The sequence below is a fragment of the Exophiala oligosperma genome (genome assembly GCF_000835515.1).
Source record: "Exophiala oligosperma strain CBS 72588 unplaced genomic scaffold supercont1.4, whole genome shotgun sequence".
Lineage (NCBI taxonomy): Eukaryota > Fungi > Ascomycota > Eurotiomycetes > Chaetothyriales > Herpotrichiellaceae > Exophiala > Exophiala oligosperma.
In genome coordinates this window covers 1,551,721-1,572,308 of record NW_015622821.1, presented here as the reverse complement: position 1 = coordinate 1,572,308, position 20,588 = coordinate 1,551,721, and the positions used below count along the sequence as shown (strand labels likewise).

Here is a 20,588-nt window from a genome sequence, read left to right as displayed (position 1 = left end):
TAAATATTCCCTACTATGCAAATGCTATGCCAATGCATATGCTTAGGTTATCTAACATCTACTTTTGCCAAATACCTTAGTCTATGAAGTTGTATCTACTGAGCTGCCATGCGTCTTCTTGAACCCGTACTGTCATGGTACGAGTACGAATCTCGTGTTTTGCTTCGGTTAGCCCTCTTTTTCCCTTCAACCACCCATTCTCAACAACGGGTTGAAAGCGTCTCTCCAAGCCCGGACACGTGGGATGGCGGTGCCGGCCGCGACCTCTTTGAGTTCCTTGGCCGGTTTTTCCAGCTCTTTCAGGGTGTCGCGGGTGAAATCGTCCAGTTCCATGGGGGTGATTGCGTGCCAGAGACGATTGGCGACGTCCAGGTCGGTCCTGACGTAAGGTGGGACGATCTCGATGAAGTTGATATTGGCGTCGTCGCCTTTGATCGATTGTCTCAGACCGACCATGAAAGAGTGCACCCCTGCTTTTGTCGGGGAGTAGACCGGGAACAAGCCGGCGGGGACGAAGGCGATTCCGGAAGAGGTGACCATGAAGGTCGTGCCCTCGTCACGGTCCAGCGAGATCAGGTGAGGTACAAAGTACCTGGCGAGGATGATCGGTGCGGTCAGGTTGACGTTGATTTCGTTGATGATTTTTTCGTCACCAAAACCGTCGAGTGACTTGAAACTCCCCTGGTATTGAACCCCCGAATTGACCCAGACGGTGTCGACGTCGGGGTATTTGGCTATGAGGGTATTGGCGTGTCTGGGGATAGCACCCAAATCGCTGTTGTCCATGGTGTACGTCTCCAGACCCGGAAGTTCCTTGGCCAGCGACCCAAGTCGGTCTTCACGTCGGCCGGTAATGATGACCTTTTTACCCATTTTGTGCAAGGCACGGGCGAAAGATTCACCTATGCCACCGGTGCCTCCGAAAATGAGAATCTTGGACATGGTAGAAGTCATGGTGACAAGAAATGCTCAAGGACGAGGTAAAATGGTGTTGGAACAAATACTTCTTTGACTGGATACTGGGGAAGATGTGAGAGGGAGTGAAGATTGCAAAGACATCAAGTCCAGCTTTCTTGCCTCTTATATATAGACCTTACCTCTTTCTACTCATCTCCATTCATGTTCGACGGAGACATCGGCCACACTATCGCGGAGTTTGGAGATACTGTGATTCTGTTTCGTTGTTTGCATATCTGAGTTGAAAGTACCCAAGGGGCAAAGATCAAGTCTAAACCCTTTTCGGGACATGTTCAGTGGCTTCCCGGCACTAGACCTTTTTGGGACGGCGACGAGGATGCGGCGAGGGAAGATCTTTCTCGAGTTTTCCTTGCAATCAATTGTATCATCGATATCACTCCGCCTCTTTCAAGTCGATCAAAGTCTGCGCTTCCTTTCGAGTCAACGACATGGTACCCATCACGGACATTACGGGTCGTGCGTTGCGTCCCAAATCCGTTGCCGGTTGGGTTTTCGTTGTCATCCGTCATTCGACGGACGTGACTTGAGCCTGGGGGCCTCAGTGTCTCAGTGTCCAAGAGGAAATGGCAAAAAAGGACAGACGTACGTGGCTTCGAGATATATTGCTCCATAATGGCTGCAGGCACCGTCGTTTCTCACGGCCTACTGTCGACCTCGAGGTTTTGTTGGTTGCTACAACCACCGGGTCTACAGCATGCGCGGCCCTGTCACTCTTGCGACGTGTTGCCAGTGATTGTTGCAGGGTGAACAAAAGACACCACAGCACCGCTCATAGGTACCAATGTCAAGCGTCCTTTCTGTCCCGACTCCCTCTTGTCACTCCGAGCGGATAATGTCGGTCGACTTTTCTTCTTCTTTGATGTTGTGAATCTACAACTCGCATCCAATGACATGCAGTGTAACACGCAAGGCTCACCTCGGCGTCAAGTCGAGCGTATGAGGTATGCAATGTCAACGACGCCCGTTTGCTTTGTTTTTTTTTTTGGTGCATGCTGTGTGTGTCCATGTGTCGAGGCATTGATAAAAACTGGCCGCCCAGACTGTACTGGACTAAACAAGATGGTGAGTCTTTTTTTGGTGCCAAAATCTGGGTGCTACATCTCTTCCTGTCTCTTTCCCTCCCATGGCTCTCTCGTACTTGCAGACGTTCCCTTTCAACATCACACAACCTGCCATCGATGTCTTTTTCGGTTCGAAGCAGGACAACGGTCAGATTGCGGGAATCACCTGGTGGCAAACGGCAAACGGATACACCGCGATCGCCCTTCACGATGCCTGGTCCAACAGATCCACAAACACCGGGCAGCTGGACGAGTTGGTCTCCAAGGTACAAAACGGGACAGAGGACTGTATCAACGACTACAACGACGACAGCATGTGGTGGGCCATGGGTCTCTTGGAGCTGTACGAGGTCACGCAAGACGTACAACACTTGACCGTCGTCGAGGCCATCTGGAGTCACGTCGTGCCGTACATGATTTCTCCCGGACAGATCATCATCAACAGCGTCGACATGGCGGGAGGGGTCTTGTGGACGGACCTGAGCAACGAGACCCAAGTCAATTCCATCACGACGGGGTTGTTTTCGGAACTCTCGGCACGTCTGTCGACCCAAACCGAAGATGCGTACGCGAGGAACTTGCTCTTGGAATACGCCATCCTGAGCATGGATTGGATCTACCGTTGTCGGTACGTGGCCGACGATTTTCTCGTTCTGGACCACATCGACATCCAAACCGGAGAGACGTTTGACGCGAATTACACTTATAATACGGGACAGGCGATTGCGGCGTCGATTGCGATATATGACGCGGTTGGTAAGAATGACACGGCTGGTTCTTCCTCCTCGTCAGCCGTGATGCAAATGTACCTGGATCAAGCGTGTCTGATGGCCATGTACTCGATGAACAGGACCAATTGGGTTGACCGAGACGGAACGTTGACTGAACGTGACGCTTATCCTCGTCTCGGTGGTGATCCGTTGTCGGCGTGGCAGGACGACGACGCCGTCGGGTTCAAAGCCATCTTGCTTCGGAACCTGGTGAAATTGTACAAGATACTAAAGCGGGACGGGATCGATGTCGGGTTGCAGGACGAGATTGTGGAATTCGTCCAACAACAATTTTGGAGTTTACAGGATCGCGACACCAACGGCCACGGTCAGTATGGCCCTTGGTGGGCGGGACCGATGGACGTGGTGACCAGTCATAGTCAACTGGCTGCTTTGGATGTCATGGCTGCCATCCATGCTGTCATGTGACGCCCTTTTTTTTGGTTTGTGGTAGATGGACTTTGGGAGGATGTGGAGGATATGATTTAGTGACAAGGTAGAAGAACTTGAGGGAGTTACTTGGGATAGTGAATGAATGAATGGGCATGTTTTTACCGAAACTATTCTGGGGCGAGAAAGAAGAATGTCTCCAGACAGAGATGTGGTCTTTGGGTGGTAATGATGACAGTGAGAATATATTTCACCGGTCGGTCGGAGACTAAATTATTAATTCACAGTCAAGGTGATGGGATTTCTTTAATCTCATACCCATACGAGTACTCGTCTCTTAAGGTGTGTGATGTGTGCTGTATGAATGTATGTATGACCTCGACGGTCTTCCCAAAAGGGTTGTTTCGTTCTCATTGGTCGAGATCTGACGGTTCGAGACGGAGTTAAGTTCAAACATCTGGTGGGGAAGTTTGGTTTATGTCCGGATATTTCCTCTTGTGTAGACAAGGGGAGAGGGCAAATGATTGATTGAGTGACTGTGATTCGATGTGAGCGGTACGGAGTCATGTACGGAGTATAAGCTAACTTTGGAGCAGTAGAGACATTAATAACCAAAGCCAAGATGTAACATGAGGAGGACCAGAGAAGGGTTTCAGGTTTCAAGGCCAAAAGATATAAAAATGTCAAGAATCTCCCTCCCTCCCCCCTTGATTTATCATCACGTCTTTTCTCGTTCCTCTCAACTTTGCTTATCGTACTTTGACTCGCCCACCCCATATATTCACGTACCTATAGCTGGCATTCATACCCCCTTTTCGATTACCTGGTACCACTGCCAACCCCCCCAAACCATGGCCACCCGCAAACTGTCAGGGACGTCCGTCCTCGTGATCGGAGGCACATCCGGCATAGGTTACGGAGTCGTCAAGGGGCTCGTCGAACACGGAGCCTCAAACGTCTACATTTCTTCATCCCGTCAATCGAAAATCGATTCCACCATTGCCCGTCTCAGAGAGACTTACCCCGACGACATCGACACCACCACCCGCGTCACGGGTATACCGTGCGACCTGTCCGACGAGGCCAACCTGGAATCCAACGTCAAAGGTCTCTACGCCGCCATCCCGAACAAACTCGACCACGTCGTTTTCACGGCCGGCGATACACTCGGGATCAAACCACTCGACCAGGTCGACTTCGCCTTTTTCAAACAAGCCGGCATGGTACGGTTTTTCGCCCCGTTCTTGGTGACCAAGTACGCCCGGGACCACCTGGTGCCCGGGGTCGCCAGCAGCGTCACCTTGACCACCGGAGGGGTGAGCGAGAAACCGAACCCGAACTGGTCGGCCATCACACCTTACATGACGGGTTTGCACGGCATGTGCAGGCAGTTTGCTCTGGAACTGGCCCCGATCAGGGTCAACATCGTCAGTCCGGGGGCGGTCAGGACCGAATTGTGGGACGGCAGTTTCAAGGACCCCAAGGTCCGCGACGCCGCCTTCCAACAGTACGCCAAAAAAATGACCACGGGTCAGGTCGGGCACGTGGAGGACGTGGCCGAATCTTACCTTTACTCTATGAAGGACAAGAATTGTACGGGGACGGTGATCAGGTCTGACGGAGGGGCATTTTTGTTGTAGTTTGGTATATATATATATATATATATATACATATATACATCGAAAGAGTAGGGAAAGTACATTCTACACAATACCAATGTCCAGAATTGCTCAATCACATGGACATACACTCACTCTCTCCCGAGTAACCATTTTACACCATCTGTCTTGTCTTGTTTCCATTTCTGGGCCTGAGTCGTCATTCGAAAGATGGACCAAAATACGTGTGGCGTGCCAGGGTACATTGTCACGCGGGTCTCGACCCCCGTCTTCTCCAGTATATCCGCGTAGATCAACCCGTCATCCCTCAGAATGTCCATCCCACAGACGGAAAAGTATGCACGGTCGGCCACCCCGGCGTGCTTGGACAGAGGCATCGTGTTCAACGCCACGTACAGGGGTGACGTCTGGTCGGCCTGGAAAGCCCTGTCGAAGAGTGCCTTTGTGTCGGCGTCGAGGACGGGCGCCGTGAGACATCTCTCGTCGTGTCGAGAACGGTATTGTGACCTGTACTCCTCGGGTACATTGTCCGGTGTCATGAAAGAAGGGGCGTCAAAGTACAGACCGGTCACCCTGGGGAGTTGCGGTTGCGGGGTGGTCGCGGCGATGGCACCTTTGGCCTGTAGGGCGACGAGGCTTGAGAGGCGAGTGCCCTGGCTGACACCACCCAGGAGAAGGCCGGCGGAAACGTCGGCTCCGAGAGTAAGTGAAGACGCCGTGGTGGAAACGTGTACAAAGGCGTCCCAAGCGTCGTTCATCCCCGTGGGCCACGGGTGTTCGGGGGCCAAACGGTACTGCGGACTCACGACCACCATGTCGTGCGCCACCACCAGGTCTCGAGCCACGGTGCAGACCGAGTACGGATCGCCCATGCAACCGCCGCCGCCGTGCCAGTAGATCAGGAGTGGTCGTCGGGCACCTCGGGTCGGAGAAGTTGCGGGTTGGAAGATGTGGTAAACGAGTCGGAAGCCGTCACGCGCAGTGAATTCGTGAATGGACTCTGCGACTTCGGGGGTCGGTGGTGGTGGAGGGAAGAGCGTCTCCAGGTTGCGTAGTTGTTTGATCCCGGCTTCGACTGATGATGTGTCGAGTTTGGGTAAGGTGAATTTGCCCGATTTGAGGATCTAGAAATATACATTGGCGTGTCAGTTGCTCATGATCGACCATATATATATATAGATATAGAGAGAGAGAGAGTATGATGTGGACTCATACAGCGTCAATCTCTGGGTCAATGACCGCACGAGTGTCGAGATCTTCTGGACTTTGTGGTGGCATGGTGACGATGATGTTGGGACCTTGCTTTAAGGTAGATCTTTACTCTGTAAAAGCAGTTTGTGGTGTTTAGGTTTATCGCCTTGCTTTTATACCACAACGCCATCTATATCTACATCTCTAGTAAAGTATTTTTATTCGTTACATTTGTAATGAGGTGATGTTGGGCTATGGACATTGGAATTGCCGAAGCGGAACAAACCAATCCCGGGGCCGGAAGGAGGGAAAGAGGGAAGAATAGTTGATCCGAGATACGAAAATATACGAGCCGTTACGCCTTGTGAGTGGCTCGTTGTAGGCAGCGCTGGCCCATATTGAGCTGCACGATGGAAGGTGAATATGCTGTTAAGTCCGGTAAGAGTATGTGTAATTAAAGCCTTGGTCATGAGCAATAGCTACGTGCAGCCTAATGGGTCCCGGAGCTTGATCTATTTCGCCTTCATCGCTGATTGCTTTCTACTTTCATCTTTTCCACAGCAACTCATAGTAACCCAACCTTCGGCATAGCTTCAACTTGCTTGAGAAACGCCCTGAAGCTGGCACACGTCGAGTGCATGGCAGGTCGTGAAACCCTGCAGGAGAGCGGCCACGTGTGTGTACATGGCGCACAAGATGGCAACATGAAAGATCTGGTGTGAACTTCCCCAGATATCAAATGTACCTGGTGCTAAACGCTCGGGGGTTCGAAACTGTAGAATGATGTGAGTCTGCTGAGGGAGAAGGGTGGATGACAACGCAGGGGGCGTGTAGACATACCGCGTATAGCTTAACTCCGGTGCCATAGAATACAAGCTCGAGTAGATACCATTTCATGCCCGAGTGCTCGAGCATGTAGTTAAGTCCATATCGCTCTACTCCATGTAATAGGGGTATGAAGGACGACGCGCCAAAAGTAATGAATGCGCTCACTTTGACTTTTCGCCAACGCGGTGTTCGGAGCGAGGGATTCGAGATGAGGACACCGGTGACAGTGCCGGTGGATAGAATCTGGAAATCGTGGTTAGTGACACGGTCTGCTGGTCTGCTGGTCTACTAGGAGAGAAAGGTAATGTGAAGGGCGCGATGGTCTCTCGCTTAGAGAGACTTACAATACCCCAGTGCAATTTCTGCAAGCTCGGTTCACAGAAGAAGACATAGTAAATTCCAGAAGTGAATGTACCGACTGTCACAACAACGATACCAAGCAGATCCATCCCATGCCAGAATTGTTCTGCTTGATGCGAATGAGGCAGCATCAAGTGGTACATTGTGCTTAAGATCAAACAGATTTCGGCACACCAGAAGTAGATGCCAAACATGGCATAATCCATGGACACGACATTGTGAAACTGAGCCTGGCCCAGGTAACGCAGGAAGACAGTAGCGACGAGCGGTAGGAGGACAGCCCCAATCAGATGAGTGTATTGCAAGTCTCGTTGTGTAGAAAAGTCAGGCTGGTGAGGATCTCCAGATAGTTTGCTTTCTCTCGTCGGTAGCCACTAAGGATATATTTGTTGTCAAGATGCCATTCAGAAATCTCCCGCCATGTCACGGTGTTTGCGTTGGTTTTTGCCTTGTTCTTTGACTTCTTTGTGATATTATTGGTAGTGCTCATGTTGCCGTTGACTTGCGGCACTTGCCGCTTCTTGACTTCTGCGCCCGACATGATCCTTCTCCTGAGACGTTTGAGCTGTAGATGACGGGGACGTGGCGCAGGATCGCAGGAAGAAAGATAGATGGACGGATGAGTGTTGTAGGAGTTGCGATGCAATATCGAATCACATGCGAAACTCGCAACAAAGTGAGAGGAGGGCTTGGGTTTTGAACTTTTCACTTATCTTGAAGCGAGGCAATAAAAGAACAATTTGAAGAGGCGGTGGCGATGATGCGTGCGAGGGAAATTCAACATTCTTTGAATCTTGAAATCAAAACAACAAAGAAAAACACATCGCCCCACAGAACGTGCAATTTGAGGACACCATATCGTATCACACCGTTACTACCCACACTATGTGCGGCTCCGAACAGATCTTTTGGGCACATCTTTCACTGTCGAAAGTGCCACGGTTTAGGATGAGGCTCAAACGGACAGAGGCCGTAACCATAAGGATCAGAGGCATCGAAATTGTGTCCGACCTTCGAAAGGTCCGGCGAGAACAAGAGCAGGTCGATCTGCGTGTGTCGCCGTCTTACAGGGCAAGCGGTATCCGGGCTCCGCGAGGCCTCGGGAATAACGTGAAGGAACGAAGGCTGTGAAGGAGCTGTCACGCAGACTCGTGGGTCGACTTTGACGCAGAGAAATAACCGTTGCTTATGTTCAGCGGTTAGGGCGTCTGCCACTATCTAGGGGTGTCAACCTATGTATGTCTCATGTAACCACATTTATGGGACTACAGTACAATCACGAGAATTTAGGTCACGGAATCGTAGCAACGGTGAACGGTGACCGATGGAGACGTCTCCTGATTGCAACATATTTACGTTTCCTGTGAGGTGCAACTCTACCTCTGAGCATCCTCGCTCAGTCTGGTCACCCATCCGCATACTCGCCCTCAGACTTGTCTCCTGGCTGGTCTTCACTCCAGTCAAACGCGGACTCAACAGCTATATTCTTCGAGACATAGTACAAGCCACGACCTAACGACTTCATGCGGTTCAGCCTCTCCTCATCCAGCTTTAGACTCTCCAGAAGGTGGCTTTCCATCTCCACGATCTCTCAGGCGAGTTCATGAGCTTTTCGGAGTCTGTTTGGCCAGCTGGCTATTGTTGAGGCCAGTGGAACTCTCGCACCACAGCGGGAACATGATGTCTGGGCTTCAGACGACGAATCGTTTCTGTAGGAAAAAATTTCTTTGATCCTGTCGACGTTTTTTCGACTGACCTCTCTAGGCTTGTTTCATTCGAAGTAGAGGTTCTTGAGTCTGACATGTGCGGTCCCTCTGTAATGCACGCATTGTTCTGCGTGGAGCTTCCATTCTAGCGCGGAAAGTTGAGCCTGACTTATTTTTTTTATGTGACGCACAGAGGAATGAATTCAATCTATTAATATGTGTCCTAGGATAAGGTTGATAGTGGCTTTTGAAGATAGAATATCGCGGTTAAGGGCGGAGGCAGCTGTTCGACGTTTTTAGAGATTTAAATTCGGGTACTCTCCGTTATTCATTATTATCTACTAAAAATAGCATAGTTGCTAGGGTTTGTTTCATCCCGTTCTGAATCTATAAAGAAAAGTAAAGTATTTCTAAGACTGTGGTCATTATCTCTTGGTCGATATCTTTGCTCCTCTGTTGAAACGCTGCATTCTCTTTTCCTTAACTCTTTGGCTATTTGCCCTCGTCGATTTTATTCACGGAGTTAAAATGGGTGCCCTGGGTAATCGTTGCACGTAAATAGATATGCACGCTTTGAAGGCGGCAGCTAAATCTTTACCGCCTTCTGGGAAAAGTGCTGTATTGTGACGCCGATAAAGTCCCATGGGGACTATTAAGATGAATGTGCGCTCTCAGAAGAGAGCTCGCTTAGCAGAGTAGAGCGTACGGGACGCGGAGCTAGAAACCGATAAGGCGAAGTTAGGGTTTGATAGATCTCTGATAATGACATCGCGTCTTAGGACAATATGAGCTTCACGGTGGGAGCGGTATGAGAAGATTTATGATTACGAACTTACTAGGTCTGTTAAAGTTGTGGTTTGGAGGGAGTCTTTAATTGAGCTTATTTATGTGAGGAAATTAAAAAAAAGGAGTTGAGAAGGCGCTTTACGTGTTTTGAGGCCTTTAACACTGTAGTATCGTTGTTACTTAGGATGCTCTGATGACCGATGACGGTCTCTACATTGTTCTGGAGTCTATGTTTATCTCTCTGAAAGAGGTTGTTAGGTTACCTGCCTTCTCGAATGGGGGATAGCTTGCTGCTATCCTGTGACAGATGAGGTTCGCTTGATACTGATAAAGTATGTCCAGACTGTGACAGGTTTTGAACGGCGTGGCATACCTCATGAGGGAAGGATTTGAACACGGATGTCTCTGTTGCTTAAACATCCTTCTAAAGATGGATGGCATTGTTAAGATTGGTGAGTAGATCTTTACAGGCTGACTCGTAATGCGGAACTGGTCTCTTCCAACAGACTGATGTGACCAATTGGGAGTCGCTGAGGGCTCTCTTCCAAACAACTTTCGAAAAGTATAGCCGGCTTGACGTCGTTTTGGTGAATGCAAGCGTCCCGGAGCGTCCTCCGATGCTTTTTGACGACGAAGTAGACAAGAGCGGACTCTTGAAAGAGCCCAATCTCAAGCTCATCGATGTTGACGTAAACGGCGTACTGAGAAGTATTACCCTGGACCTATCCCCTCTAGGAGAAGCAACTAACAACCATAGCTACAAAGCTCGCCTCGCATTACTTTGCGAAGAACCCTACGCCGGGGGGGTTCTCTCGCCATTACAAGCTCTGCTACCTCATAAGGCTCCATTGTGATACTTGAAGGTCACCCATTGACTTCCTGGGTACTTTGCCGCACCACCGATTGTGCGATACGGCGCTGCAGAGCATATGGTAAGGCCTTGTCCGCACGGCTCAGGAAAGGACGTTGCTGACTTGTCTGGCGAAGGTACTCGGAATCATGCGGGCCATTGCAGCGATGACGAAGCCCGCAAATGTTCGCGTGAATCTAGTGGCCCCATGGATGACAGGCACTCCAAACCAGATGCACACGGAGTGACGGATGGAGCTGACCGAAGTCCCAGAGACCGAATTCAGCTCTGAGTTCAGCGAGATGTAGAAGGGCATGCCGATCAACTCTGCTCAAGAGGTCGCGGAAGCGCTCTGCCTAGCTTGTATCGACGAATCTCTACATGGTGAGTCTTTTTGATTTCTCTTACCACCACAAGAAGTATTTGCAATTAACTCCTCTTGCAAGGCCGGACATTGTACGTAGCGAAGGAAATTGTTGATTTCGAGCGACCATTGCACGACAACCGAAACGCTTGGATGAGTGAGCGGCAAGCTAGATTGTTTGAAGAGAGGAGGGAGTGACTGGCGGTCGGGATAGGTCTACCAGCCGATCATGATCTGGCTGGATTGTCCTGAGCATTAGACATATCAGGTGTCGCTAGGAAGCAAATGAATGGTCTAACATGGGCACAGCCGGTTAAAAAGTTGACGCGCATTTTCATGTTGTACCCAGTAGAATACCCATCAGGGGCAGAAAGTACACTCCCTTCGCGCGTAGGAGTCCCCTCGTCAATTGTGTTTGAGCCTCTCTTTTGATAGCATTACCAAGCTCAAGAAGATAGAAGACGAACGGAAACGACAGAGGCATTATCGACCCAGCGGCCGGAATTGCATGGAACGATGTAAGCCGAGTACTTTAAGACATGCTGACATGCTAGATCAATATGAGAACCAAGCCTCACATCTTCTGTAGATCTCCCTGGCCACGTGTCTCTCAAACAATTCCTATATCTAAATCGATGGCTTCCTCTGCTATGGTGACTTGATCAGTTTCCCTTGCTGCCAGACATGTGACACGTTGTTCGCATCTGCCAGGACCTTGACATCGTCTAATGGATTGTGAGTCAAGGCAATCATGTCAGCCTCGTACCCTTCCCTCAACTGACCTGAGAGTGGCGCTTGGGGCCCAATGGTCAGCGGTCCATTGGCAGTGGCAGCTTCAATCGCTTGTAGAGGGCTGAGGCCGGCATCGACGGCAAAAACGACTTCACGGCCGTTGCTCCCGTACGAGAGAGCGCCCGACCGCCCACTGAGGGCCATGTCGGTGCCCAAGGCGATCCGGACCCCCTTCTTGGCCGCCAACGCATATGCTTGCGCATGAGAATCGGCAATTTGCACGAGTTTGGCGTACGAGCCAGGAGAGAAGAGCTCGGGCGACTCCAACCCCCCTTCCAGGATAGACCTGGTCGCTACAAGGAGCACCCCCTTCTTCACCATGATGTCGATGGCTTCTTCGTCCAGATAGCTGCCATGCTCGATGGTGGCACATCCCGCTTCCAAAGCAGCCATGATTCCCGCCTTGCCGTGACAATGCGCCGCCACCACCCGTTCAACTCGCCTGGCTTCATCGACAATGGCTTTCAACTCCTCCAAAGAATATTCCTGATGACGAGGATCGTCTAGCTCGCTCACCACGCCACCGCTAGCACAGACCTTGATGACCCGGGCACCCCGACGAAGCTGCAAGCGTACGGCTTTGATGCACTCGTCCACCCCGTCCGCAATGGTGAACGGCAACCCGTGCGCGCAGAGGTCTTTGAATCCTTCGAGGTGAACATTGTGGATATCACCATGACCAGCGGTCATACTGATGGCACTGTGAGAGCTGTAGATGGTTGGCCCCATGATCGCTCCCTCCTTCACTGCCTTTGCCAGCTCGCACCCGTACCCGCCAACTTCTCGCACCGATGTGAATCCGGCCATGACCGTATTGCGCAGGTCCGGGACACTCCTCGCTCCCGCCAACGACTGCGAGGTAGTCGTGAATGTCTCCATCATCACCGAAGTAGCCCCCAGGTAGTGGATGTGACAATCCCACATGCCGGGCATGATCACCTTGTGTTCACTGTAAGGGAGCGTGCAATACTCTTCCGGCAGATTGTCCTGGGCGCCTACATAGACGATGGTGTTGCCTTTCCACACCACGACGCCATTGGCAATGGGCCCCCCTTTCCCGGGAATCAGAATGTCTGCCTGAGCCCTGGCCAGTGACGACGGTTTCTGGGCGATCTGCATGCTTTCTGGTTCGACTCTCCACCCCGATATGACCAAGGCAAAGGTATCCAAGACGCAGACAGTGCCGTCGCTGCTTATATACGTCAAAACCCCCTGGGCTTCGGCTCCGACGGGAATTTCAAGTCCTAAAGCCACGATCGAACCGGGAATGATTGATATCGATGAGAAGCTCGAAGCGACGATGCCGAGAGCAACATACCAAACACGTTAGAGCACCCTTGCCCCGGTTCCTCTAATGAGCTCGGAGCCCCACACATCGTATCCTAGTGAACCTTCTCACCTGAATGAAGGTCTAGGCGAGGTGCAAATTGCCCGATCAAGACTGGCGCCCAAAGCAAGCTGGTGGATCCCCTCTCTTATCCCGCTCATCGGCAAAGTTCAAGAAATCATTCTGTCTCATGCTTGGTCCCAACCACCGGAAACTTCGTCTGAGATGGCACATTCAATGACTTGCATGCCCGGACTACAATCGCTTCGAGCTTCTCGTCTACTTGTCAAGATCCCCGGCTGGATGTCTGTCTTGACAAGATTCTCTCGAAACGGGGTTGGCCCAGGCTTATAAGTGCTGCAACGTCCAACTGAAAGAGCATCCTAACCAACTGCTTCCGACTCTTTGCCATAGTTTCACTCTTCACATACCAAGTACGAGTAAAGAGTCACTATTGCCTTGACTCGCATCTTTCCCCCATTCCATTCCAGATGAATCCCAAGGGTAGAGTCTCTGATACAGGAATGGTCTCTTCCCTCACGGTGAGCGCCGACATGAAGAAAGAGGAGCCTGAGGCCTCCATCGGCGTCGTCAGTATGGACGAGGGCCAGGAAAGGACATTGGTCCGAAGAATTGACTTCTGGTGAGAGTCCATCATTGACAACGGTTTCCGCGATTGTTGATCAACAGGCAGGCTTCTTCCCTTGCTCTGGGTCTCATACACCTTGCAGTTTCTGGACAAGACGACCTTGGGATACGCTGCCGTTCTTGGTCTTCCCGAGGGGACCGTAAGTCTCGTCGGGCCTCTCCCAGTCATGTTGCTAATGTTGCGTCGAAACAGGGTCTCGTGGGTGACCAATACTCGTGGGCCTCTAGTGCCTTTTACTATGGCTATATGGTGGCCTGCTATCCTGCGTCCTTTGGATTCATCAAGTTCCCACTTGCAAAGTATCTCTCTATCACCATGTAGGCACTCCCCGGAAACCTTCCCTTTACACGCTGATCTTTTCTCATCTCGCGACACCTTCTCTAGGATCATTTGGTCCATCGTCATGGCTTGTCATGCTGTCGCCCACAACTTCGCCTCATTGACTGTGCTCCGTGTCCTCCTCGGCGTGTTTGAAAGCACCATCAGCCCCGGCTTCACTTTACTTGTCGGCATCTGGTACAAACCTTCCGAACACGCCATGAGAACCTGCATCTGGTTTTCCGGAAATGCTTTTGCCGGCATTTTCGGGGGGCTTCTCGCTTACGCCATAGGGCACATTGAAAGCAAGGTCGCTGCGTGGAGAGTATGTCGAGTCCCTCTCGGTGACGCTGGTTGAAGGGGGGTGATCCAGTGACTGACACATCTGATACAGTGGCTTTTCATCATCTTCGGGCTTGTCACATTCATCTGGGGCGTCGTGTTACTCATCTTCCTGCCAGATTCTCCCCTGACAGCTCGATTTTTGACCGAAGAAGAACGCAAGTTCGCCCAGCGGAGACCACAGGCAGCCCAGAAAACCTACAAGAGCACCCGGTGGCGGAGAGATCAATTCATTGAAGCTTTGATCGATCCCAAAACATGGTTCGTGTTCGTCTACACCGTAATGGTCGCTCTGCCCAACGGAGGTGTGACCAACGTTAGTACCAGCCCCTGGGTATCTCCCTGATCCAAGCCCATTTGATCTCTCCTCACCTCCTCCAAAGACGTTGTACGGATGCTGACCAACTGGCTGTGCAGTTTTCGAGCCTCGTCATTCAGGGGTTTGGATATGATACCTTCCATACTCTTCTCCTCGGTATACCCGCCCCGGTGATCAGCTTCTGCTTACTTCTCGTCTCGGCGTACATCACCAATAAATACCGACGGATGCGTTGCTACACCATGGCGTTCATGCTCGTGATCGCCCTGGTGGGCATCCTGCTCGTGCGTCAACTCCCACGCGCCAACAAAATAGGACGATTGGTGGGGATCTGGCTGGCCTGTGTCTTTGCGTGCGGGTTCCCGCTCAGCCTGAGCATCGTCGCGAGCAATTTCGCCGGGTACACCAAGAAGACCACCGTGACAGCTATCTTGTTCATAGGATACTGCGCCGGAAACATCGGTGGGCCGATGGTTTTCAAAGCTCAAGAGGCTCCAAATTACCAAGTATGTTGAAGATGACCCCAGAGACAGAAGGAAGAAGGAATGCTGACATATCGTGGCTAGTCCGCGTACGCCGCCATCCTTGCATGCATGTGCATCGGCCTCGCCACCGTCCTCGGTCTGCGCTTCTACATGGCGTGGGAGAACAAGCGTCGCGACCGAGCCCAAGGATGCATGATTGACCCCGAGCCCAAGATCGAATCGGCCGTCAACTTCGCAGGGGAAACCGAGGGAAGTGACGGCGGGAACATGGACCTGGATGTCTCAGACTGGGCGAATGAGAGATTCAGATATTGCTTGTGAAGAGTTGATGGTGGAATCGAGGACAATGTGACCGCGAAGAATCAGAAAGGGACGCGGGTGGGGGTGGGGACCCTTCTCAACGGAGGCCAGCAAGCGGGAATGTACAAGCTGCGCAGGAACCAGCATTGCTTGCAATCCTCTGAGCGCCTATGAATATTTCCAGTATCCCTCCAATCCATCTCTGCATTGGGGCAATCGCCTCCCGAATGAGGATATCACGCCAAGCTTGGTCTCCAACCTTTCAGGTCCATGATCACCTCCCACTCGTAGCGCCCGACTGTTCCAGGTCGTTGGTACTTCTTGCCGAAGTCGTTATCCAGTTGCGTGTCTTGATGCTGCCAAACAAGCTCGATAACCTTCTGTGCCCGCGGGATGTTCTCGTACTGTTTCTTCCTCTGAGCGCATTGGAGCAATGACAGCACCGTCATCCTGTCTTCCTCGGCATCAGTACGGCATCCTGCGATGAAAAGTGGCCACAGTGGCCATGACACCGGTAAATCGGTGTGCATCACAATGTCTCGAACGCGTTCGAGCACCCCGCTCACGTACTGCTGCTGCTTCGTCGCATCGAGTAATGGGATCGCTGGTCCTGCGTCGTTCGTGGTCGCCAATCCGAGAAACCTCGGCGACGAGGATTCGTTCAGAAATAGGATCGCGGCGAGTCGGTATGCTTCGGCATTTCCCTCCAGCAGGCGGCGTTGGTGCGACAGTGTCTGCTGGTCAGTGTTACGCAGTGACGCGGGGCTCGATTGAGAGAGGCGGCTGAGGCTTGTCTCCAACAAACGAATTTTAGCTTCTATCCTCGCTTGGCTCAGACGGTGATGATGCATTGCCACCGCGTCCTCTCGGAGACAAGCGATTTCGTTGATGAGAAGGAGAAGGGAGTTACTGTAGCCGTTCCAGGGGTCGATCTCGTTAAGACTCTCTGTTGACATGAATGAGGAGATGAATTCCGTAGATGTCCAAGTATTGCAGGAGTCGAAAGTCCTGTCCAAAAGTGCGAGCTGCCCATCTGTTAATGAGACACGAGGAAATATGTTGATGGAGCTCACCGCTGCCGGTGACGCCGAGTCGGCAATGCTGAAAAGGGACTTGGCCAGCACGGTATGAGCTGCGAAGTAACTGGCAGCGTAGTGCGCGAGTGGCGACCTGGCCGAGGCCAAGCCCGGATGTCTGATCCTCCACACCAGATATTCGCGGTAGTATTTGAGATGGACCAGCCATGTTGAATCGCAGTGAAGGGAGATCTAGAGTGCCAGATAGGTCAGTTCGGTAGAGATGCGACCCCGATACCTGAAAGGGCACCAGGGAAGTGACTGGCAGGGATATTGCCCTTTATTCAACTGGCAGGTCAAGAAAAGCTTACATCATGAGAACAGAGGATCATGACTGTCACGAAGACATCATCGTCACACCAGCGAGAACCAGTCATGGCGCGACGTACTTTGGTGAGCGTCTTTTGACGAAGCTCCATCTCTGCTTGATAGTATCGCGGATCCACCAGCTGCAGGTAGTGGGCAGCCAGCATCAGCAGGCCGTAATAGGCCAATTTGGAGACCGCCGCCGTGGGTAGGATCAGACTCCGCAATGGGTTGCAGTGAATGTCGTCAACCAAGGTGCTGGTTGCACAAATGACCGTTTCAAAATAAGATAGAAGAAAAGGATCGTAATCAGGCACCGCTCGCTTCCAGGGAAAACTTGATGGAAGAGATTGCGGGGAGAGGGTCTCGAAGGCATGTGTGGGACTCAACAAGCAAGTATCTGATGGCTCCAGTGCCGCAGTGATCGCAATCCCTGCCAGAGATCGATATCTCTTTGCGCAGCCGTCCTGTAGCCGAGACAGGAACTGCATATCGGAAGTGCTCGTGTTCACAAAGATGTGACTTTTCGAGTGGCCATGTCTGGGCAGGGGGGTGACCGATCGTGTGTGACTTCTTTGCATGGACGCCTTCGCGGAGGCTGTCGTCGACGCACTTTGGGGGGTTTGGGGCACCTTCTTCGAGGTCTTGGACCACACTCCTGATCGGCCGTGACATTTGCCGGATGCCACCATGTCCTGCTCCCACTGCAGATGAAGTTGGTAGCCGCAGGATAGCCGGGAGCGAATGCACCGACGGCAAGCGGGATGACCTTCTGTGATGCATGGTCAGTAATCAAGGGCCAAATTGTGCGCACGTTCGGCCAGCCCTGTGAAGAAAAACACCTCCACGGCCACCGACACATCCACAGTGAGACTACGAGACAGGTTCAAGTACCATCACACTTGATCTTTCTCTTGCGACACGTGTTGCAACCGCTACGTGCGCGAGACTTGATCCCCACGTGCCGTGCTCCGGACTCGGACAAATCTGGCCCTTTTTTCGTGGCTTGGTGCGGTGCCAGTCGGAAGACAACCCTTCCAGTGCTGTGTAGACGGTCCGCTGACAGGGAGGCCATGATGAGCTGCTTGCAATCGCATTAATCCAGCGCGGGTGGGATCCAAGGAAGTCGTACTCCGTATGTGTTGGATTGTTCTGCGCAACTAGGATGGAAGCTTGGCTGGCTGGGGCGCGGGGGTCTACTGTAGGTTGAAGCCTCCTTTCGCAGTGGAGGACAAGAGAACCCGGGGCACTCGCCACAGTGGTCGAGTGTCTACGCGCCAAGGAGGGGTCTTTGAGTCACCCAGTGTCATGAATCGCTAAGGCGCTAACCTGTCACGAGACACGGGTTTGCTGATGAGGGATTAGCAGCAGAGGTAGCAAAGGCCGAAGGGTAACTGGTTCAGAAACTGATCCATACTCAAACGTGCGGGTATGATCAAGAACTAAGTTGACCATGTAGTGAAGCTATGAAGCGGTTTCTGTACCTCAATAGGCTCAGAGCAATAGGAGTGAGCAGTACTGAGTAGGTCACGTGACTTTCCTCGGCTTTGGGGTGATTCTACGACTGCAACTCCCACTCAACAAGAGGCCAGGAGATATATTGCGAAAGGAACCCCCCTCGCTGTTTTCGCGAGTTACGATCCTCTCCCATGAGCCCCGAACGCGGTCGCTCTACCCCCTCTTCTCTCTCATCTTTCGCAGCGTGGGCTTAACTCTCAACGATTCGACACTTGAGTAACTGACTTAACCTGATGCAGAGGACGACCCCGGCTGTACAACTTCTACGAGTCCAATCCAACGGATCCCAATCCCCGATGAGCTCACTGGCCTGTTTCCTCTCCTCTTTTCGTCCGTACTTTCCGTCCGTCCTGCACCTGCCGAATGCACGCCGACCTCCTTTGACGTCTGAGCGGCCGTGCTCACGACCGGCACTTTCTGCGTCTTCGTTGCGGCTTCGTCTTGGGCTGTGGACCGTGACAACATCCACCTACACCAGCGGAGTTACCGGGACGTGTGACTCCTCGTTGAAGACTGAATTATGAGGACGTGGCTCTGGACTACATTCTGTGATGGAAAGGGTGCCTGCGCCAGTCTCTTTATCAGTGCTTAGCCTCCTTTGAGGCCCGAATCGATTTCGAGGACAACGGGGACGATGCTGCCTGCTGCATTCCCACTTTCAATCGTGCTATTGGACGACTCGAAGTCGCCTGATCTTCGATCCAATGGTAGAAATGCCAATACCACTGTACAAAACTTTATGCTTTGTCATCTGTTGTCGTCCGCTATGATCCTCTGAGTTAGGTCTTCCGTATATACAGACATCTCCAATACAATTGGCTCGTTCGCGAAAGGAACCAAGCCTTGCCCTTGCTGTCTGGAGATTGTTTTTCAACTCGGAAGACATCCCTCTGAGACTGATCGCGCTCTAGACCGCTCTGTCGAGCAAAATTATGCTTGTGCCAAGGGTGGTAGTCTGTTGGTAGTTCAAGAGCAAGACACAACAGTGTGCAGCTCGCGAGAAACCCCGACTTGATGGTAGAGCGGTCAAAAGAGCAGGTGACTGATCGGAGAATTTCAATCAAGAGGCACTGAATCAGCGCCATCATTCGCGAACCAGTAGTTGCAAGCAGGGGCAGCAGCAACGGATGTCTCTCCTAATTCCGTTCTTTCCTGGAGATTATAGATTAGACTCAGAAGGCTTCTCACCCTGAAAATGCCGCCACGAGCTGGTAATTTGACGGCCAGGGCGAGGTGGCGAGGTGGGTGATTCCTCACCTGGTTGACGGACATGGTATTCTGATATATGAGGGTCAGGGTTGAGACCCGGTTACGCCTCCATCCCGGCCTTAACAATTAAGATCCGCTATCTTCAAGATGGCTTTGCCAAAGTTCTGTCCGGTCAACATGCCCACCAAGCCCGTGGCCGCAGCATCCATGCCGTCCGTCACACTCATCACTCCCTTGATGGAACCATCCTGTAACCACTTGGTCATATTTTGCTCAAACTCCTCCTTATACGCCGAACCCATGTCCTCGTCTAGGATGAGAAACCCCTTCATAGTCAGTCTTTCCTCCTGAACACGACGAGATTCTTGACCCCATAACGCTCCGACTCCGAGAGCGAGTACTGCGAGACCATGCCGCAGACCACGATGCGGCCGAAATTGGCCATGTTCACCAACGCCGCATCCAGCTGCTCACCGCCCACGTTATCGTAGTACAAGTTGATGCCACGCGGCGCGAGCCGTGGCAGAGCCTCGAAGGCGGATTCCTTGTTGTAGTTGAAGCCACCGTCGAAGCCCAACTCGCCGAGTATGCATTTCAACTTGTCGTCGGATCCGACCGATCCAATCACGGTGCACCCCTCCCGTTTGACGAGTTGTCCCACGATTTGCCCAACTGCGCCCGACGCGGCCGAGACGAAGACCGTCTCGCCCTTGACTGGCTTGCCGTGCCCGTAAAGCGATGCGTAAGCGGTGAGGCCCGGCATGCCGACGGCTCCGAGATAGTGCTTAAGGTCAAGATTGTACGGGTTGCGGATCTTGGTGGTGAGCTGTGGCTCGACGGTTGAAACAACGCTGTATTCTTCTATCAGGAGCAGCGCAGTGATCAGGTCGCCGGCGCTGAATTGCGGATTGTCGGACTTCAAGACCTTGGCGACGATCAGTGCGGTGACTGGCCCATCGAGTTCATATGCAGGCGTGTAGCTTTCGACGGACGCATCCCGCATGCGTCCACGCTAGTACGGGTCGAACGACGCGTAAGAGTTCT

General features: G+C 52.1%; 9 protein-coding genes across 9 annotated transcripts; 3 read left to right on the top strand and 6 right to left on the bottom strand.

Moving 5' to 3' along the window:
• Positions 1-1,799: 1,799 nt before the first annotated feature.
• PV06_04693 (uncharacterized protein) lies at positions 1,800-3,491 on the top strand. Its single transcript, XM_016405616.1, has one exon. The coding sequence runs from the start codon at positions 2,102-2,104 to the stop codon at positions 3,236-3,238; it is 1,137 nt and encodes a 378-aa protein (XP_016263822.1). The 5' UTR covers positions 1,800-2,101; the 3' UTR covers positions 3,239-3,491.
• Positions 3,492-3,905: 414 nt separating this feature from the next.
• On the top strand, positions 3,906-4,843 carry PV06_04692 (uncharacterized protein). Its single transcript, XM_016405615.1, has one exon. It carries the CDS (start codon positions 4,051-4,053, stop codon positions 4,837-4,839), a length of 789 nt encoding a protein of 262 aa, XP_016263821.1. The 5' UTR covers positions 3,906-4,050; the 3' UTR covers positions 4,840-4,843.
• Positions 4,844-4,869: 26 nt separating this feature from the next.
• PV06_04691 (uncharacterized protein) lies at positions 4,870-6,197 on the bottom strand. The gene is made up of 2 exons (XM_016405614.1): positions 6,034-6,197; positions 4,870-5,942 (listed from the first exon to the last, which is right to left on the bottom strand). The coding sequence occupies exons 1-2, from the start codon at positions 6,094-6,096 to the stop codon at positions 4,950-4,952; spliced, it is 1,056 nt and encodes a 351-aa protein (XP_016263820.1). The 5' UTR covers positions 6,097-6,197; the 3' UTR covers positions 4,870-4,949.
• A 405-nt stretch (positions 6,198-6,602) lies between these two features.
• On the bottom strand, positions 6,603-7,738 carry PV06_04690 (uncharacterized protein; the record flags this gene model as incomplete). Its single annotated transcript, XM_016405613.1, has 4 exons — positions 6,603-6,782; positions 6,850-7,080; positions 7,182-7,571; positions 7,625-7,738. The coding sequence occupies 4 exons, from the start codon at positions 7,736-7,738 to the stop codon at positions 6,603-6,605; spliced, it is 915 nt and encodes a 304-aa protein (XP_016263819.1).
• A 3,631-nt stretch (positions 7,739-11,369) lies between these two features.
• On the bottom strand, positions 11,370-12,814 carry PV06_04689 (uncharacterized protein; the record flags this gene model as incomplete). The annotated part of the gene is made up of 1 exon (XM_016405612.1): positions 11,370-12,814. The coding sequence occupies one exon, from the start codon at positions 12,812-12,814 to the stop codon at positions 11,552-11,554; it is 1,263 nt and encodes a 420-aa protein (XP_016263818.1). The 3' UTR covers positions 11,370-11,551.
• Positions 12,815-13,513: 699 nt separating this feature from the next.
• On the top strand, positions 13,514-15,456 carry PV06_04688 (uncharacterized protein; the record flags this gene model as incomplete). The annotated part of the gene is made up of 7 exons (XM_016405611.1): positions 13,514-13,665; positions 13,717-13,810; positions 13,864-13,988; positions 14,056-14,314; positions 14,384-14,647; positions 14,749-15,156; positions 15,217-15,456. The coding sequence occupies 7 exons, from the start codon at positions 13,514-13,516 to the stop codon at positions 15,454-15,456; spliced, it is 1,542 nt and encodes a 513-aa protein (XP_016263817.1).
• A 215-nt stretch (positions 15,457-15,671) lies between these two features.
• On the bottom strand, positions 15,672-17,509 carry PV06_04687 (uncharacterized protein; the record flags this gene model as incomplete). The annotated part of the gene is made up of 2 exons (XM_016405610.1): positions 15,672-16,703; positions 16,823-17,509. 2 exons carry the CDS (start codon positions 17,507-17,509, stop codon positions 15,672-15,674), a joined length of 1,719 nt encoding a protein of 572 aa, XP_016263816.1.
• Positions 17,510-19,663: 2,154 nt separating this feature from the next.
• Positions 19,664-19,876, bottom strand: PV06_04686 (uncharacterized protein; the record flags this gene model as incomplete). Its single annotated transcript, XM_016405609.1, has 1 exon — positions 19,664-19,876. One exon carries the CDS (start codon positions 19,874-19,876, stop codon positions 19,664-19,666), a length of 213 nt encoding a protein of 70 aa, XP_016263815.1.
• A 2-nt stretch (positions 19,877-19,878) lies between these two features.
• PV06_04685 (uncharacterized protein) lies at positions 19,879-20,547 on the bottom strand (the record flags this gene model as incomplete). The annotated part of the gene is made up of 1 exon (XM_016405608.1): positions 19,879-20,547. The coding sequence occupies one exon, from the start codon at positions 20,545-20,547 to the stop codon at positions 19,879-19,881; it is 669 nt and encodes a 222-aa protein (XP_016263814.1).
• Positions 20,548-20,588: the final 41 nt, after the last annotated feature.

Coding starts and splice junctions, on each gene's coding strand:
- PV06_04693 (XM_016405616.1), top strand. CDS start 2,102: ATGGCTCTCTCGTACTTGCAGACGTTCCCTTTCAACATCACACAACCT.
- PV06_04692 (XM_016405615.1), top strand. CDS start 4,051: ATGGCCACCCGCAAACTGTCAGGGACGTCCGTCCTCGTGATCGGAGGC.
- PV06_04691 (XM_016405614.1), bottom strand. CDS start 6,096: ATGCCACCACAAAGTCCAGAAGATCTCGACACTCGTGCGGTCATTGAC. Junction 5,943..6,033: donor TTGACCCAGAGATTGACGCT/GTATGAGTCCAC, acceptor GTATATTTCTAG/ATCCTCAAATCGGGCAAATT.